We start from the raw sequence: 12,898 nt of genomic DNA, 5'->3' as shown, positions 1-12,898 counted from the left end.
GTAAACTGATAATGAAAATAATCGCTAGTTGCAGCCCTAGGATTACTGTCCAGATGCTCTGCAACTCTTTTCCAGAAGGTGATCAGATGTTACATTAACAAACACAACAACCTCAGGAATTTTTCACGACCTGGCAACCTAAAAGCTTTTCAGCTATACGGTATTAGTAAAGGCTCCTTATAGGTCTATATTCAGTGATAAATATGCAAATATACTTAGACTAATTGTTTAAAAGTAACAATTAAAAGCATTCATTCATTTTTCTAAAAGCCCACAGTATTTTAAGGGACGTATCAATCAGTTTGTCAGTGATAAGTTCCAGTAGGCTACTATTATCAGACTGAGCACTAATTAAAGGACATTTTCTGCACATGCGTCCAAGACTTCCCACATGGGTCTCTCTCTCTCTCTCTCTCTCTCTCTCTCTCTCTCTCTCTCTCTCTGTCCCCACACTGGAGCAGCACACACAGACGAAGTCACTCTTTCTGAGTGCTTGTAAAATTGTATAAATAATCCATATTTTTTCGGAGGGGTGAACCAGGGTCCGTGTGAGAGGCAGGGGGTGAAGCCACTGAGGCAATGGCGGCCTCTGTCCGTGTGAATCGGAAAGACGATTAGGGGCTTATTAGCGGCCTGGGGAGAAGTGTAACTTGTTGGGAGTGAGCGACCAGAGCCCCAACGACATCTCCAGCTGAGAACAGTCCGAGGCATTGTCTTACCTAATTATGGCGGATGGACTTCTTTTTGTTTCCCATTCGGCATGCCTGTCTGATTCTCTTTTTGCCTGGCCGCTAGCTCCGACAACGCTGAAGTGTGCTAATTAGAAAAGAAATGGTCCTAGTAATTATGTCAACTCTGATTAACGGCGATGACAATGAGCAATATTATTTTTACGCAATGTTTTGTGTATGGGACCCTGCTTCCAATGCTCATTAAATGGAAAACATGCCCTGGTAGCCGGGAAAGCACTCTCACGTCGGAGCTCTTTACATGTGCTCAGCCGGAGAGGTGCTGCACTTTGAGGAATGGCAGAGATGAAGTTATTGCCCTAATTAAAAGCTCAACAGTCTCTAAAAAAAAAAAACTGTTGCATCCATTTTTTTTAGCTGCAAACTTCATCAACTTGAGGGAACTTTAAACAACAGGCAATCCTCTCTTCATTTTAAAACTTTTTATTATACAACTTCACAAATTGCAAAAATGTAAATCATGTTTAAAATAGAAATAAGAATAAATAGGGAACATTTAATCAAGGCAGGTCTACAGTTAACTTTAGCGAAAAGTAAATAATCATTTTTGAGTTTTGATAAAAGTAAAAGGCATCTATCTATCTAGGAGGACAGGTGCACCCAGGAGTTTGGAGCACTTGGAAGTTTTAAAGGAGGCCACAGCTGTGGAGATTGAGCAGTTTGCTCCATTTCAGTGTTGAAATTGAATATCGAAAGTCTTTGAACATTGTTGCGAAGATCTGAACAAGTTCAGAGCATATTGGTAAACATAAATCAGATTCACCTTGCAGTCCCAAATTTCCTGTTGCTTGCAAGAAAACAAAAAGAAAAAGAAAAGACAATGTCACTTCTTGGGCCTCTCCAAGATGTTCAGGAACTTGCCTCTGGTCATTTCCCTGGCTGGAAAAAAAACAAACAACAACATCACATATTTAAAACAAACCATTGAACAGTTTGATTTACCACCTTCCTTCAATCTTGGATAAGTTGGTAAAAATCATAAAACTGTCAGACTTACACAACAAGTGCCTGCAGCACTAACTAATCCAGAACTGTTGTTTAGTAATGCAAAGCATGTATTTAATATCTGCAGTGTCACACTGGGAGGTAATTTATACAAACATCTGTTCATTCAGGACATGGAAAACAACATAAAATGGAGACATAGCAACCAAAGAGACTTGTGATTTGCTTGATTGCTGTCTCAGTGCAGTGCGGTACAAGAGCTCAGACCTACACATGTATGAATGTTCACGTACATGCAACTCATCGAGATGAGAGAATACTGAGAGGATAAATGTCTCTATTCACTTTAACATGTGATTATAGAATATGCTCATGTATGAAATCACTGACAGATGACCAGAAAAATAAAAATAAGGAAACCATTTTCAAGGCAAAAGAGCACTTTTCATCTTAGCAGTCACAAAGACTAAACAGTAACAATATGCTGCATGTGATGCATATAACATGTACTGTATATCTTTTTTTTTTTACTATGTACATACTGTATATATATTTGTTTTTTTTTATCACTGCTATTTACTTGTGAAACAATGGATCGCATTTTAACTTCAGTTTTCTAAAAACGATTCAAATTAAACAATGTGAGATGGGCACCGTAGATTAACGCTTGCCAAAGTATATTTATGACAAGGGGTTAAAAGTAGGCACCACTTCATATAAAGGTTAGGTAGTCCCTAACTTTTGACAAAGGTCAAAGGTTAGGGACAACACACTCTGGTAGTTTAATGGTTGGGATACATGCCACAAAACAGCAACTAATGAGGTTAGATTCTGGACCATTGTTGTAGGGCTGCAACTGACATTTATTTTCAGTATCAATTAATCTGGAAATAATTTTCTCAACTAATCATTTAGTCAAGGAAATGTTAAAAAATAGTTTTAAAAAAAACACATTCACAATTTCTCAGAAGGCACAGTAATTTCTTTAATTAGCTTGTTTTGTCTGCCTATGAGCTTAAAATGTTAAGATATTAAATTTACTGACAAGGAAATACAGCAAATTGTCACATTTGAGAAGCTGGACCTAAAACTGTTTAAAAAATCTCTGTAACAATTAATCAGTTGTCAAAATAGCTGTCGATTAATTTTCTGTCGATCAACTAATTGATAAATAGACTAACTGTTGCAGTTCTAATTTGTTGCATGTCGTATGCCTCTTTATATCCATGTTTCCCGTCAACTGAGACAAGAAATGCCCCCAAAAAATCTTTGATTCTGTTTTTTTTTCTCCTCAGAGACCATATCACTAACACCTGTAAATAAATGGACCAATAATCATATTAAAAAACACAGTCACATACTGTTCCTGACATCATGGTATTGAATGGATAATATATCGTTCATTTTGCAAATATTTCACAGCTCAACTACTCGTCCCCTGCTGAATTGTAATGACATGCGCTGCAAATAAAACTTTTTTTTGTTTTGCTAATTAAAATGGTTAACATGGGTAAACACAACAGCGAGGTAATTCCATGTTGCCATATTGAAGATGTCTGGGTGGAATCTGGTGAACAAGCGCCGCACACAGTCCTACAACAGAATTGTCCCAACTGGAGGCTCTTTGTGAAACCGCTCTTTACTGAGAGAGCAAACATTGCTGAGGCTTTTCTGTCAAAGACAAACTCTTGTGTCACCACAGAGACTGCAGGGACCTTCCTGCAGCATCATCATAAACCCTGGAGAGGCGCCAACCAGGTACAGTAATTACTCTTTGTTAAAGATAAGAACAGGATCAGGCTCTCAGCTCCACTACAGTGTTTATGAGCTGCCAAGCTGGAATCACCTCGGTGACTTTATTCAGCGTCTAACTAACCTTGTACATCACACAAATGCAAGACTACAGAGGAGCAGAGTGAGGACTGATTTCAAATGGGCACTAAGCAGAAAGTCATCCACCTTCATAATGCCTGCAAGAGAAATGTGATCAGGATCTCAACTGGCTGCTGTCTGCCTGTGTGCTGGCGTGAAGGCGCCCCTCCTCTCCTGCCCATGGCGGCTAATGAAAAAGCCGGGGCAGTTAGTAATTTAGATGAGTTGCCCGGTGTGGAATGATAATGGTGCATCTGGGCGTGGGGGCCACGTCACCTTGAGGTGTCCGTCATTAGGTTAAAGATGATGCTAATTGGAATGGGATGGATTCATTTTGCACTTTGCTGTCTCTTCAGATCACCCTAAACAAAGTCATCAGGGGGACCTCTGGACATGCGTAGGGTGCTTCAGATTGAAATGAAGCCATCAGAATTAGGTGAGGCAAAGTAATTACATCAGGATGACCTGGAAATCGCAAGGAGGTTGATGTCACTTTCTTATTAGGAGCAGTTATGCTAGGAAAGGTAAAGGGTAGCGGTTCATATTTTTGATTTTTAAGTTGTCATGCTTCTCTCTATTTTGTTATCTCTTCCCCGTCTCTCGATGAGCCCAAACTTTAAAACAGATCAGGGATGGTTGTGCCACTCCTCCTGAGACCCCCTCGCCCCGCTGAGCGTCTCATTAATTACGGTTCAGTGCAGCCTTCCCCCTACTCTGATAGAAACTCATACCATTGATATCATCGCATTAAAGACCCAATTAAACATAAATCAATGCTCAATTTACGATGCATGGCTCTTCTTTTTATAAAAAGGAATTATGTGGTTGCGATTGGCAGGCTGAAGGTGAGCTCTGTGTCAGTGATGGGGCTCAAAATTCAAACATCAGCATCTCATTACAGTACATGAAAGATTGGGAAGAACTGAAAGCAAGTAACTTAAAGGCCTGCAGTGCAGGTTGTCAGTATTTGGACAGTTACACATTTTTCATTCTTCAGGCTCTGTATTTCAGAACAGTCAATACTGAAATAAAATTGTGGACACTACATAAAAGTGCCAAGTCTTAGATTTAATTTGAGAAGGTTTATGTCAATATTGAAATAACTGTGTGTGAGATATTTACCTTTTAACACACAGTGCCCAAATTGCAAGGGTTCAAAAGTAATTGGACACTTATTTCATGCACAAAAGAGCTCACACATGGCTCAGAGTAACTGTCAAAATGCTTACAGTGCTGGACTGTACGTAGTAGGAGAACTGACAATGGAAAGAGCAGCAATATGCTTGTGTCGCAGCAGACATTTGAAGTTTTTATAGTAGGAAAGGCACAGGTTAACATTAACAATGTCTCCAAGTGTCCCAGTAAGCCATGACAGTGTGACAGTGAGCCAGAATTCACAACACCAGGACCCCGAAACTGTGGCAGCTAAATGGAATTCAGCCATCATTAATTTGATTATTTACACCTGTGATTTTCCTACTGTGACACGTCAAAATGTCCTCAGTGAAAAACTGGTCATAAAAATAAAGAATATAAAAAATGTGTACGAGTTATTAAAGTTATTTAACAAACTATATATATGAAGACATTTGTTTTTTGTCAGAAGAAATATGAAGACTAATCATCAACATAAAATACTGCAATGCTTGTTAATCTGTATGATAAATACATAAACAGATGAGTATAGGAAGCTTCAAAGACACACACGCCCACACACTTGTACACTCCCCTACACACACACACACACACACACACACACACACACACACACACACACACACATACACACACACACACACATGGGCTTTGTCATACAACAGGGCAGATCAATACTGATTAGGGGGACTTAGAGATTTGTTTAGTTGATTAGAAAGGTCAATTACTAATTTTGCACTAAGTTAATCAGCATCTTGTTACGACTGCCATCCATACTAAATGACACCTTATGGATTGTGCGGGCCATCTCCTCGCCCTGTTGATTTGTTGCTATCTAATTATCATTTAGCACTAACTCGTCGGCGATTCCATCAGAGTCTACTGTGCTGAAAAGGGGCACGTGTAAACAAAGCCACAAAATTACTGTATTTAATCATTTTACCCAAAATTCACGATTCCCCTGTTGCTTGACTGCAATTCACTTTTTTTTTTAAAATCATTTTAAATGTTTCAAATAGACACACAAACTGAGCTTAGCCACGTTATCATCAGATGATGGCAGGAGGCCAGTATGGAGCAGATAACTGAGGATGAGCTGCTGCTGAAGGCTCCTGTACCCCCCCGGCTCCAGTAATCCTCAAGCTGTAGATTTTGGCCTGATTACTGCTGCTCAGGTACATTGTCAAAATGAAGATTAACCCAAATCTGCAAACAGCTAAATATGCCCTGTGGCTATTTAAAATCTTGCCCTTTTTCCTAAATTAAACACCAAGCGCCAAAAGCTACACTGTAGGAAATCCTGTGGTGCAACTCGGAATGTTCCTGCAATATTCTCCGCGCTCTGCACTGGCAAATCATTTTCATTAGGCAAACGCCGAGTGGTTGGAATGTAAATGCACAGGAAACGCTGTGGTGTAACATCTTACTTTCCCCTCGTTTACGGTGAGTGATCTCGGTGTCATTGTCACAGCCCACTCCCAGCCCCCCACCATGACTCCCCTGTGTATAAAATGAGAGTAATCATCACTTCGCCCCCCTCAACAACCCCTCCCCCGCAACACCCACTCACCCCCCCCCCCCCCCCCCCCCCCCCCCCCCCCCCACTCCCCTGCCCGCCTCTCTCAGTGGCACGCTCCCGGTGAGCCGCTGGACGCCTGTTAGCTCAAAAGACAGATGACCACCTGGGTTAACTGGAGTCCTGGACCCCGGCCCTGACTGCCCCAATTCACTTTCATTAAGAGTTAAGAGGACTTATCTGACCCTCGCTGCCCATCTCCGAGTGCTGCTCAGCTATTACGGGCTGTAAGCTTTATTTAATGGATTTAACATCCACTTTCACTGCCCTCGTCCCCGGGGACAAGGGAGACACAGAGGAGATGACACACACAAACACACACACACACGCATGGAAACACTTGGAGACACACACATTCAGCCTAACAACCCCCCCACCTCCCCCCCAAACACCCCCACCCTGCAACACATACACCTGACGCTCATGTTTGTGTTCAAAATTCAATTACCCACTTATTGATACTTCACAGGGATATTTAAGATGCAGACACGAGCTGTGATTTCCCAGGGGAGCCACTGGTTCCTCTTTATGTCCCAACCGAGAGGGCCCACCCCTCCTCTCTTCCTCCTCCTTCTCCGATGCATTTTCGCCTGGCTGACACACACACACACATTCACACACCAAAACAAACACATCTGTACCTCCCAACCCCTGCCCCAGCCTATGCCTGTTCAAGAGGTGTCCTTATTAATAGGCAATCAGTCAAAAATCATTCATTAAAAAGCCTAAAAGGTTTTACACCCGCACTATGATTAGCTGGGAAAGAAAATCCAATGAATTCCTAATGCCTTTATGGAAATGAGGTGTCATTTCCGATCTGCTCAGGGAGGCGGCAGGCAGGCAGAACTGAAGAGCGGTGTATGAGAGTGTGTGTGTGTATGTGTGTGTGTATGTGTGTGTTAAACTGCCTCCCGTTCTTTTCACATAGCTCCAACACTGATCCTGTTTAAGATATGGACAAGCTGTATCAGATACAAGCTGCAACCTGCTAACACCGTGGAAGGAGATACTCATGTCATCCTGTTTTGCGAAATGTGTGTGGAACTGCTAAAGATTTTACAACAATGACTATAAGTAGCAGCGCCGTTATGAAATAGCAAGCCCAATAAATGTGACGGCTAACGCTACGGGAGCTAATTTGAGAGAACTAATCACATAAGGCACAAGGTTAGGCACAAGGAATTTGATCATGTTTGAAATTCTCGAGCAAAACTCCAACAGCTCAATGCCCTTCCATGTTTCACTTTCCGTTCAAGGAGACACACCACAACACTGCCATTCATCGCCACTATGAGCCTGTGGAGGAGCTGGGGAGAGGTGAAAAGATGAGCACAGCAGAGTAAAGGAGGTGATGAGGAGGAGGAAGGAGGGTAGCATCCCCTGTTCCTCATTCAGCGGCTGTCAGCACAGGCACTTCATAACCGCCCGCCCCGCGGTCAGCCCGCACTGATGGATTGATGGAGGCACATTAGCACCAGTGGGGCCCAGTGAATGCAATCATATTCAGCAGCGGCACGCTTCTAATAGGCCGGAGATTGATCCTGAGGGTGAGGAGGGGGGTGGGGGGGGGGTGGTGAATGCAGGCCCATTAGGAGCTGTCAGGGCAGGGCGACCTTCAGTCTCACCTTCACACAGGCAGACGCAACAGGGGTCAGCCCGGGTCTACGCCAGGTGGCATCGTGGCTGGGGGAAGAGGGGTGTTCAACGAGAAACAACAGGTGGTCCGATACGGAGAATGCACTAGATATGATAAGATTTTGCTTGTTGCGGAAATAAATGTTGTCTTTTCCTTGTCTTAAAAGTTAAAAGATTCTTTTCTGAAGTATCTGTCAAAAGAACAAAGAATTTTCTTACGTGTAAATATCTCCAGAAAGGATTACCCTGAAAATATCCTCACATTATCAGAATTAACTTTTACACGGCCCTACAAGCTCCTTAGTTAGCTTCTGAGTCTCAATTTTCTTTGTAATTGGTGAAATCCTTACTGAAGTTAAAGATACAATAATGAAGACGCTGCAGAGACTTCAACTTGAGACAAATCAAAATTAACGAGCAGAGTGCACAGTAAAAACCTTTCCTAATTAACAGCCCGTCCTAGCAGGACACGTGTTAAATGGTGGTCTGTAGCCTTGAGCCCACAAGTGTGATAGAGCACCGTCACCAACTCCAGCAGCCATGTTAGCAGCCGTCTCAGTAGCCGAGGCCCTCCAGTGTGTCCCAAAGGAGCACTCAGCTTTCAATTACCTCCAATAACAGCACTTATCAGAGTCCTCGGCTTTCCCCAGAGACCTGGGGCTTGATGCCCACGCTCAGCGGCCCGAGACAGCGGCATTCATCATGGGGCGGAGTAACAGCTGGGGCCTGAGGAAGAGGCACGCGTCAAGCCCCGCTGGGACTAGACCGGGCCAGCGTCACACAGCCATTGTTGGGGGTGCTTGTGGTTAGGGAGGGGGGGGGGGGGGGGGGCATAAAGGGTGTGTCACATCCTCCCCTCACATCCATGTTAACACATATGTACAAAGTGAATGTGCACAGTGTACAAACAGAAATGAACACTAGTACTGCTTAGGTGTATTTTAGAGATGGAGGTATGGTGTTCTCATATTAATTTCAGGTTCAGGTCCACTTTCTCACTGCAGTAGGGTAGGCGAGTTTTTACTGCTTGATTGTGCTCTGCCCATTAACCAGCTTCCTCTTTAATGGTCCACATGTTGAAGGGGGAGGGGCAGTAAATCCTGTCCCCTGCCCTCACTCCACCGTGCCTCTGCGGAGTCTCGTTTACGGGTACTGAAGAGTACACAAACATGATGAAAAAGTAGCTGAGATTTACGAGGCCTCCCCTGACAGCCAGGAAAAGGAGAAAATTAAACCAGAGAGCATTAAACAGGCACCCATTACAGGGCTGCTCCGACACCAATAATAACCATTGTGTCCCGTCATCCCGGGGTACATGACATGATTGCAAATCCTGCAGTCCTCCACCTATGACAGCTAACATCTTTATACCAGCCAGATTACATGCTTCTGCAGGTTTAGGGAAGTCAGGGAGATTAGACACTTTTTAGAGCGAAATTAATTTGCAACTTGTGGTATATGCAAATCATCAACACACGCTACACAATCTATAGACACTTTCTTTAGCCTTTTAATATGATTTACTCCTCTCTAGGCTCTCAAGATTCCTATATATGGTATATATTCTATATATGTCTATTTGGGTACCACTGCAGCAATGTTTTACTCAATATGGAGTCAACTCCCCTGCCAAAAATCTGATGATCTCTTTTGATAATTAAAAAGTTTCCACATATGTACTTATCAAATTTGATCAAAGACTTTCCAATTTATGTTTAGCTGAATTTGATTCATGAGGGCATGCCGTCTTTAAGGAATTCTACAAAGCATTGAGCTCATTACAAGCCAATGGGGCAGGCAGGCCGCAGTGCAACATTTCTACTCTTTAAACCCTACATTATAATGCTCCATCTTTATGTACAGGCTTGTTGGTTGTATTTAACTGACTTGGGGGGAAAAAAAAACATTTATACATTTCATCCTAGTAACAGGGTGGGTGGGTCTATACCACAATTCCTCATTGCTTGTTTGCTTTTTCGCTGGAAAAATAAATACCCATTTTTCTCTTAGGAAAATATGAGCACTTAGCTACATCTCTCTAATCCACACTCCATAAGGATTATGACAATGGAGGTAGTAAGAGGGGAATGGATTAAAAACTAGATTTTGCATCCATCAAATGCTTGAGCACTTGTTGTATGGGCTCATGCGGGCATGCCCTTGTTTCTTACCTTTTTCCAATTTAACAAGATTGACCTAAATCCATTATTTTAACACCTCAAGGTCAACTCAGTGATGTTGTTTTGGAGATCGGAGTTGAGTCTGAATATCAAAGTTCACATTTCTACATATATTCTGTCTTTGGATAACAATACAAAATTATTTGTAGTCAGTCTGTTTATGTTCTGAATGTGAAAGCACACAAGGATACTGAGAAATCAACTACTGCTGGATATAGATACAAAAAAAGCTAGAAAGCTTATGAGCACCATCTAGTGGTAACATGAGAACTTCAATCGTCTGTTTCACAGCTCTTGTTTGTACATTTGCACACTTGTCACACATATTTTTAATGTGTGATCAGAAAAAGCAACAAAATTTTTTTTTTGCCTCTGTGCGCATATGCACTGAATTACATGGTTTGTGTTGTTCATGGTACTCACACTCCTCTAAGCCCAGCTGGTAAGCGAGGTTCTGAAGTCCTTTGACCTTCTCCATCAGGTTGGCTGTAGTCAGACTACCCAGCTCTACAGAAGGATAACAAGATCCATAATCAAAGCTTTTAGCTTCATGTAACTAGTTTTAGCAAAGTGTTATCTTGTGTGACAGGATTATATGTCTATATTTCCTCCACTCTCCCTGTTTAACACCAGCTGTTGCAGGTATACAGAAAATAGTTCAATATAACAGATTTCCAATGTTTTGTACATTACCTTTCAACATTTCAATGTCCTCACTCTCTAGTTCAGCCATCCACTTGGGGGGAGAATTAGTGATGGGCTGTGACATAAGAAACAACACAGGTCTTATTATAGATCAGGACTGTATATTACAGTATGTCTAATCTATTTAGATTTCCAGTTTGTAAATCAAAGTGAGCCGAGGTGAATTTAACTCACATTTTTACAAGATGCAGCAAATTCTGCAACTCCAGGTACTGTGTGAGAGATTACAGGTTAATTAAGATTAAAACAACGTAAGACATAGTAACCATAGTAACCATCCATAGTAACTAATGACACAAGAGAGAGAGAAAGCAAACTTACACTGCTCCGGCCACAGGTCTGGTGACGCTCTGTCTAGCTTCTCAAAACTCAGCAAAGAAGACTCAAAGTCGTCACCTATAAAGATACAAAAAGTAGTTTTGCCTTTTATTTTCTACTGAAAATACATTAATTCCCTTTTTCTTAAATAATGTAGTTGCACAGTTTTAGAGAATTAGAGTGAACACAGAGTTGAACACTGAAAGTGACTTTCAGTGCTTTGTGTACATTATTTTCACTTCCAGCTGAGGGACTCAACAGTGTCATATGTCATATGTTTACCTCTAAACAACAAATGTGGAGTTAAGACAAGGGTGTCGCAACTTGAGTTAGATGAATATAGCTGACAGGTATTGGCCTTTTATTAAATATAGTAAATAATTTACATCACGAGAGATACATGTAAAACATTAAGCCTCTTTTTTTCCTCCATATGTGTTCATTTGATCCTTTAAATATGATCCTGTAATTTATTTCTTCATCTAAAGGTCTGATGTGGTCCTTTCTGTGACTGAACAGGTGCACATTGCTAACAAACAACATCCAGCTGTGTTTCAGTTAACACACAGAAAAGTAAAGCAAACTGTTATAGAAAACTGTAAAAAGTTACAGTAAACCACAGCGTAACTTTAGTCAGGAGTAATGTGAATTTACAGCAGCCTTTCTGAGGGCCCACTGATTCATAGTTGTTGTAAAATGTACAAATCATATATGATTTGATACTGCATATGATCGTATAATGTTTGTTATTTTCTGCCATAATATTGGCCATTTTCATGAAGATATCATACAACATTATAATGACATGTTTTGGACATTGTTTTAACACTATATACATGTTTTGTACGTGACATGTACTATATGTCATATACAAAACATTAGCACGTAAACATGTCTTATATACAAAACTTATTATATAGAATCTGTATGAAAGTAACCATCAAATAACACAAAATAAATAAAAATATAAAGTTTATACTGTGATAGTTTGTCACCAGATAAGACAACTCGCGGGTTTAATATAATGCTGTACTATTAAGGTGCTTTACTGTAAAAACGCACAACTACGCAGTAATAACAACAACGTCACTATCACAGCAAATAATAGTCAAGTAAATAATAACGATGTTGTGAAACATAAGACTGTAACTGTTACCCCATAATGTAACATAGTTTAGCAGCACAGAAGCAGGATTCAGAGAGTATTTCTATGTTTAAAGCTCAGCTGTCTGGTTAAAACTACACGAAGATGTTCAGGCAGCTTGTCTGCTCTGCTGCTCTGGACAGACAAAACACTAGTGGCTAGTGAAGGCTGTAGCCAACGGTGAAAAAACATCTCCAAACAGTAAGAATACAGAGCTAAGATGTGTGCTCTGTCGTCTTGGGATGTTCGAGTACGACAGGAGAAGAGTGGTTACCGATTTACGGCCCTTAATAATGTCAAATGTCCAGTTTATACACGGCATAGCAGCGTAAGGAATTAGAATTTACCTCCATTTGGAGACGCCATCTTCAGAATAAACACGTGACGGACGGCAGCCAATGACAGCAGGCGTCCTCAGAGTTGACGCGTATTGGTGTAGTTCACCAAATCTGCCACTAGGAGGCCGGCTGGTTTATTCCAGTATAAGTCCAGGGTCCAGGTGTATGGCGCACAAAAAATGACACAACTAAAAAAAATATATATATATATCAAAAATAAATAAATAAATGAATGATTATTTATGGAAATGAAGAGAATAAATCCAAGACATTAATTTAAT

General features: G+C 41.2%; 1 protein-coding gene across 1 annotated transcript; it reads right to left on the bottom strand.

Annotated features, from left to right (window-relative positions):
- Positions 1–1,190: 1,190 nt before the first annotated feature.
- On the bottom strand, positions 1,191–12,698 carry lin52 (lin-52 DREAM MuvB core complex component). The gene is made up of 6 exons (XM_042436760.1): positions 12,627–12,698; positions 11,139–11,213; positions 10,992–11,029; positions 10,806–10,872; positions 10,536–10,619; positions 1,191–1,628 (listed from the first exon to the last, which is right to left on the bottom strand). The coding sequence occupies exons 1-6, from the start codon at positions 12,643–12,645 to the stop codon at positions 1,573–1,575; spliced, it is 339 nt and encodes a 112-aa protein (XP_042292694.1). The 5' UTR covers positions 12,646–12,698; the 3' UTR covers positions 1,191–1,572.
- Positions 12,699–12,898: the final 200 nt, after the last annotated feature.

This window comes from Thunnus maccoyii, chromosome 16 (assembly GCF_910596095.1).
Source record: "Thunnus maccoyii chromosome 16, fThuMac1.1, whole genome shotgun sequence".
Lineage (NCBI taxonomy): Eukaryota > Metazoa > Chordata > Actinopteri > Scombriformes > Scombridae > Thunnus > Thunnus maccoyii.
The sequence above is the reverse complement of the archived record's forward strand: the minus strand, read 5'-3'. Positions and strand labels throughout refer to the sequence as shown.